Here is a 7,522-nt window from a genome sequence, read left to right on the forward strand (position 1 = left end):
AGGCTTTTACATGTGGTGCTCAGAGAGTTGCTTGGGCTTCCATCACTAGGCTGATGTTAAAGATACAATCAGCTTCTGCTTCTTGATCAGGAGGCCTTGTTGGTGCCAGTGTGGAGGGAGAACAGGTCTTATCTGACTTAGCTGAGGGGGAAGTGGGGTTGGACGGTGGGGTTGGGGAGTTGCCCTGAGATGAGCCCCCCATTCCATCAGCTTGCCATTCAGAAAGCTCCTGGTCATCATGACACACAAAAAGACTCAATTTCCCCCCTTCTCTTTCTGTTCTAGTTGGAGACTAGGCTTGGGAAGTTTTCCACGTAGATGGTGCCTCTCCCCTGGATGGACGGGGAGAAATAACATCTGCAGATTGCTGCCAGACACCCTGAGAACACAAGCCCACCTGGTCTTTGGTCCCCTTGCTGAATGGCATTCACTGCGGTAGCCCACTGAGGGCTACTTTCCTGGGGATTCAGGGTTTGAGCACAGGACTCCAGTCTGGAAAGATGCTGAGTTCCATCAAGTGCGTGTTGGTGGGCGACAGCGCTGTGGGGAAAACCTCCCTGTTGGTGCGTTTCACCTCCGAGACCTTCCCTGAGGCCTATAAGCCCACGGTGTACGAGAATACGGGTGTGGACGTCTTCATGGATGGCATCCAGATCAGCCTGGGCCTCTGGGACACTGCTGGCAATGATGCCTTCAGAAGCATCCGCCCCCTGTCCTACCAGCAGGCCGACGTGGTGCTGATGTGCTATTCCGTGGCCAACCATAACTCGTTCCTGAACTTGAAGAACAAGTGGATTGGTGAAATCAGGAGCAACCTGCCCTGTACCCCGGTGCTGGTGGTGGCCACCCAGACCGACCAGCGGGAAGTGGGGCCCCACAGGGCCTCCTGCGTCAATGCCATAGAAGGGAAGAAACTGGCCCAGGATGTGCGAGCCAAGGGCTACCTGGAGTGCTCAGCCCTCAGCAACCGGGGAGTGCAGCAGGTGTTTGAGTGTGCTGTCCGGACTGCCGTCAACCAGGCCAGGCGACGAAACAGAAGGAGGCTCTTCTCCATCGAGTGCAAGATCTTCTAATCCCCAGGACACTTCACCCAACACTCAGGAACACATACTAAAGAACGATGGGAAGGGGGAAGCAGGCAAGATGGGAAGGTTGGTGCTGATTCCAGGCACCCCCCAGCAGCCCTTCCTGTTGGATACAGCTGTTGAGACTGAGCCAGTGGATGTTTTCACTAACTACAAACCAACCCCTCGCACAATATGATCAGAGAAACAAACCCCTTGGGAAGCTGTAATGGATAGTCCATCTTCAATTAAAAAAACTAAAATGTCCTTCATAATTTTGGACAATGGAGTTTTCCAAGCATTCCATAATTAAGAACACACTTTATTTAAATAATAACAAACCATGCAGCTCTTGTATATAATTAGTTTTCACACTTGGGAAGTCTTTTCCTACTTACTTACAAACTGCTGTATGAATGAAATAACCTCATGGGGCTTCGCCATATGTTTATAGTGTTATTATTTTTAACACTATAACCTGAATCAGTAGTTCCGTCAAAACCACTTGCCTGCTGGATTTTCCTAGGTAATCGAATTTTAAAATGACCATTAACTGATTCTTGTAATCCATTTACCACTTACCTGTTATTTAGAGTTGTATATAGAATACGGTTCCATAAACATATGTCCCTACTCGCCTAATGATTTTCCACAGTTACCACCGTATTTCATTGTAATTGTAAAAAAGCATTTCTTATATGCCATCTTACCTTCCACCCAAAGAACCCCAGTTGTGCACTAAGTTTTCCTCAGTCGTTCATTCCCCAGGTCCCTTGGAAGGGAAATGCTTCGGGCAGGGAATCACACTGCTCCAGACAATGGCAGCAGGACGTGGAACAGGAGTGAGAGCTCATGCTCACTTCAGGGACCTCTGCTCTTTGCCTGTCACTTGTGACATGGTGGCTCTGAGTGGCTGAAGGTCTTGTGAAAGCAGGCAGGCATGAAGTTCTGCTTGGTGGTTCATTTGACAAACTTGTTTTCCAACTCTAAACTGCCTGGCATGACAACATGCTTTATGAATTTTATGAATTCTGAATAATTGAGAAAGTGCCTGTATAGGTGTGTGCAAGGAGAAAAGGTAGAATTCGTAGCTTTTACTATTTCATGAATATAAATTCTTGAGTGAAAAATCCAAACCAATAAATCCCAAGCACAGCTGTGAAGAAATTGCTCAGGTAATTACTCTTTGTTAAGAGTTACCAGGGATAATACTAAATAAATAGGGATGAACACACACACACCCCTACACCCCTATTCTATCTAATAGCTTAAAAGCATGATGTTGTTTATCTGTTAAAACTTTGAATAGAATTCTATGTAACTTGAAGAAATTGTGAAGATATATAATTTACTATACCCAGATATGTCATTTTCTGCCTCAATCAAATAAAACTGAGAGTCACCTGAACCACATTTAGGGTAGTACTTATTTATGTGCAGTACCTCATTATTCTGGTGCCACAGGCTATTACACATCACAGGTAAGGCAGCAGCTGGGTGAGTGACTATTATTATAGTCACGTTGGCACAGCATTCTGTTGCCTTATTTGGCCAATTCTGTATAGCTATAATCAGAGTTGAAAATCAAATCTGTTCTCACCCCACACTGCTTTCTCTTCCTCTCTCTCCTCTCTCTCTCCTCTCTCTCTCTCCTCTCACCCACATGCAGTAAAAGGCTGGGACCTGCGTCTTAGTCTCTGGTGGGAGGGTTGCCTCGATTCTTTGGGATTAAGGATCTGCCTTCAACCCGTCTCATCCCTCCAGTCCTGCAGCTTATCCTTGCCTCTGCATCACCTTTGTGTGGTTCCTCCAGCAGAGGAGGAAGGGCAGGTTAGGGAGGGCACAAATGGCTTGGCTGTTATCTAGGCTAGGACACACAGACCAGGCCTGTGCCTACTGCTTGGAGAAGACTCTAGGCTTGAACCCTCCTCAGTGGGAACCTGATAGAAGTTGAGCCAGGCAGTGTCTGTCTTCCCTGCTGGGTTACATGTTCTTGAAGGCAGTGCCACCTCCTATCATCTCTGTGACCCCAAGGCCTAGCATAGGGAAGAACAGGAGCTAAATATAGTTGTGTTGAACTGAACTGGAGAAACACAGAATTTGGGCTTTTGTACTATGGAGAAGTTGATGAGAAGGAAGCAGACCCTCACCAGCTCGAAGGGGCGAGAGGTGAAAACAGTTCATTTGGGTGGAATCCAGGTTAATGCATGTTCTACATGAGCATATATTTATTTTTGCTGGCCTGCATGAAGGCATATGTTTCTTGCACTTCAATACTTGTGGTACCTTTCTGTAGACTATCGTTATGTCTATTCTTTACTATTCCAAATCAGAATTGATTTGAGTGGTCAAGAAACTCATCCTTGTCTCATTCAGTCAGGGCTGCTATCATGAAATACCACATGTGGTGTGACTTAAATTACAAAAGTTTTTGTCTTATAGTTTGGAAGTGGGGAGTCCGAGATCAGGTGCCAGTATGGCTGGGTTCTGGTGAGGCCCATATTCCTGGTTTGCAGATGGTGATCTTCTTACTGTGTTCCCACATGTCTCTTATAAGAGCACTATGGATCCACCTCCTAATGCTATCACATTGGGGATTGGGCTTCCACACATGGATTTGGGGGGAACATAAATATTCCATCCACAACAATGCCATTATGTCTTACTTTATAACTGACTAGTTAAATGGGGGCAGTAGAATCTTGCGTGATGGAATTAGACTGAGTGACGAGAAAATCAGGAGCATCCTAATAGTTCAAGTTTCTGGATTGCTTTGGATGTGCTGGGTGCTGTGTTTAACACATGAATGTCATGATCACACCACATGGGTGTAGATGGCTCACATTATAATGAATCTCCTCTTATACAAGGAAACAGAGGCTCAGCATATTAATGAAACAAATCTAAGCCACACTGCAGGTGAGTGGCAGTTACCAGGAGTCTCGATCAGGTCTGTGTGACTCCAAAGCTCTGCTCAAAACCACTGTGCCCCACTTCCTCCCAGAGCAGCCTGACTGAATGACTTTGCCACATCCTATCTCACATAGCTTGAGGCTCCAGCCCCACCAGTCAAGGGGCCTGCAATTAAAACATTATTTTTAACTTCTGCAGTGCTGGCAATTGAACCTAGGGCCCCACGCATCCTAGACAAGCTACAGGCCTAGCTCTAAAGCATTATCTTTCAATAACATATTCCAAGTCTGGTCCCCTTTTATTTCTTTTTTTCTGATAGTGAGAATAAGAGCCATCTAAGTCACAGAGCGCCATCATTTGCAAGGGCCCCTATTCCAACCATTGGCTTTTCAGTGTAAATTCATACATAGATGGTGTGTGAATTGGCAGAGATAAATACACCATAATTTAATGCTTTAAAAAGCTTGGGAAATATTTGCTTTTTCTTATCTCACTTCCCAACCCCTCAGGTTTCATTTAATTTCTTTGAGGGAGCAACAGGGGAGAAGAGAGCGTGTGGTTCTTTCCTTTCAAGAATTTCATGCCCAGGAAGGTCCCTTTATCTAGAATGAGACAGGATGGAAGGATTCCAGTTTGGCACATCTGCAGGGTAACGATATGATAGAAGGGACAGGGGATTCATGAGTGTCCCCAGGCAGTATTTTGGGTTGCGTGAGATTGGCACAACTCCATGGAGAGACTTATTTGTCCTGAGACTGTATCTCTCCTGATAAAACAAAGAAACAATCATGGGCCAAGATCTCAACAGTTTTTTTTTTTTTCAATAAAAGATAAAATAAGCCATGGAAATGACTTGTGATATGAGTTCATGAAGAGAACTTGATTAAGCCTGAAGTCAGCATTAACTTTTTGATAGACTCTAAAATATATCCTGACATGGAACTTAATGGTAGATAAAAAGCCAGACAATTATGATGTATTTAGAGTAAAAAAAAAAAATCTGAGCTGTATATCTTTCGGTCTCAAATTCTTTTTCTTAAAACATAGGTACTCTGTAAGTATTGTTAATAATAACAATTGTGAAAGTACTTTATATCTGTAAACTATCATGCAGCCAGGAGTGTTATGTGTTTGTTAGATTCCTATGCTGAAACAGAAGCTGAATATTCTAGCTGAGGTTGGAACTTTCTAGAACTGGCCAATTGTGGGCCAAATGATGGGAAACCCAGCAGAAGCAAGTTCTGTTTGTAACATTGTTAACAGTGAGATGACCCATAGGATCATAAAAATAGCAACAAATTGTGTTCAGATGCCTGTTGGCTCTGGGCCCTGTGTTAGGCACTACAGAGTCACCTCATGTAGAGTTCATAACAGGCTTACAAGGTAGAGATTCTCTTTCTGTTGGTAAGAAACTGAGGATCCCAGTTTTGCTATCTAATTCTGGTATAATTAAACTTGGCCAGCTAAAAACTATATGATTAATTATGTTTAGTGTTCACTACGCTTGCTAATTTAGCCACGATGGGCACACTGGAGGGCGGGCTGACGTATGGCGCTTGCCAGCCTTCCTGTGTGACGGTCCTTTTGTCATTCTTCTCACAATAGTGTCTCAGGTGGTTCTATCCCGTTGTCTTGGCTGGTTTTGGCTTGCTGTTCCCACTCCCCATTTCCCTTGTTCACTCTTCGCTGCCCTCCTGTGTGCCTGAGAGGCTCACCCTGTGGACTGAGTGACCCAGGATCTCTTCCTGGCATCCGCATGGTATAGCTAACGGGACACTCTGGCCAAAAGTGGGTAAATAGGAGCAAAGAATGGCGGAGTGTTTTTCCCTACACCTCTCCTGCTCTGGTGCTGACTTGGCAATGTGTCTCTCTGCAACTCCAGCTCCTGCTGGGCAGCTTCTATTCCACACCTCCAGCTGGTGCTTGTTTTTGGATGCAGCAACATTCCTGATGTAGCTCCTTAATGGAGACCTCAACAAGTAGGGCTTTCATTCAGATCTCTTCATTTGAACCACCTAGAACAAATTTGGTTTCTTCCTGAGTGATACCTCGATACATATTAAAAGTCTTCTATATGCTTTGTGATTACTAAGCCCTATTGAAAGTGTTGGGGTTAACAGTGTGGGTAACTGCTCTTTCCTGTGCCACAAAACCCAAGAAATATCATCACTCTTTACATCTATTTTCTTGGAAGAAAAAGGAGGAAGGGGTTGATTAAGTCTATTCTGAATAAGCAAAAGAATAGTTCCGGAATAGCAATGTTCACAAATTTCAGGTCTTCTAATGACACAATTATACTCAAGAAGCTCTGTTGTTATCCATAATATATAAAGAATGACTACAAATCAACAAGAAAAAAAGCCCAATTTTTAAGACGGATATTTCTGAGAAAATATGCATGACCAATGAACAATAGAAAATATGTTTAAACTGGATGTGGTGGTGCACCCCTATAATCCCAGTGACTCAGGAGGCTGAGGCAGGAGGATCGCAAGTTCTAGCCTAGCTTGGATAACTTAGTGAGTCTCTGTCTCAAAAATAAAAAGGGCTAATGATGTAGCTCAGAGGTAGAGCCCACCCTTGGATTTAATCCCCAATACAACACACACACACACACACACACACACACACACAATGTGTTTAATCATTTTCAAATGACCATATTGGGAAAAGAAATAATAAGTATGACAATACCAAGCATCGATAAGGATATGACATAATAGGAACTCTTATAAACTACTTGTGGGAGCTTAAATTGGTATAACATTTAAGTGTTACTTAGTAGTACTTACTATTCTATACCTTTGACCCAGAATTTCATGCTCTAGAGATACCCTTACATAGATTTCCTGGGAGACATGGGTGAGAATGTTCTTTGTAACATTATAGATAATAGTAAAAACTAGGAACGATGTAATGCCATAAACTAAAATTAATTCAGAATAGCTAAATGAATTTTGGTGTCTTTGCACAAACTTTGTAACAATGACAATGAATAAAATATACCTATACCTAATCAATGTGAATGAGTATAGATAATATTGTAGACAAAAAAGCAAGTGGCAAAAATAATACATTAGTCTTATTCCATTTATGTGACGTTCAAACGTGAACAAATCTTAAAGACATAATATTTAGGGTTAAAAAAGGTTTTAAAAGTCCAGGAACAATTAACACAGCATTCAAATAAGTAGTTACCTTTTCTGGGGTGGGGTTAGTGTGATGGGCACGGTCACCAATCTTGTGACAGGTATTGGTAATGTTCTACTTCTTGAGTTTGAGAAGTCAGTAATTGGTGTTCATCAACTTTTTGTTATTATTTACTACTCAAATGCATTCTTATATATTTTATATATTTTTGAGTTTATAATGAAGTTCATAACTTAAAACATTTTTAAAAATTCAGGTTCTTCCATCTAATGGTCTGGATTTGAATCCCAACTCTGTCACACACTGACTCAGATACATATATGTGTGTGTGTGTGTGTGTGTGTGTGTGTGTGTGTGTGTGTGTGTGTGTATGTGTACAGGGACAGAGAGAGAGA

General features: G+C 42.8%; 1 protein-coding gene across 3 annotated transcripts in view; it reads left to right on the forward strand.

The window, feature by feature from the left end:
* RHOH (ras homolog family member H) overlaps window positions 1-2,455 on the forward strand; it is a 40,603-nt gene extending 38,148 nt beyond the window's left edge. For all 3 annotated transcript variants that reach the window (XM_081304803.1, XM_081304804.1, XM_081304805.1), the window contains one exon: window positions 286-2,455. In XM_081304803.1, the coding sequence (XP_081160929.1) occupies window positions 501-1,073 (573 nt within the window). In that variant the 5' untranslated portion in view covers window positions 286-500 and the 3' untranslated portion in view covers window positions 1,074-2,455. The remainder of the gene's footprint in view (window positions 1-285) is intronic.
* Window positions 2,456-7,522: the final 5,067 nt, after the last annotated feature.

Source organism: Spermophilus citellus, assembly GCF_964194105.1.
Source record: "Spermophilus citellus genome assembly, chromosome: 8".
NCBI lineage: Eukaryota > Metazoa > Chordata > Mammalia > Rodentia > Sciuridae > Spermophilus > Spermophilus citellus.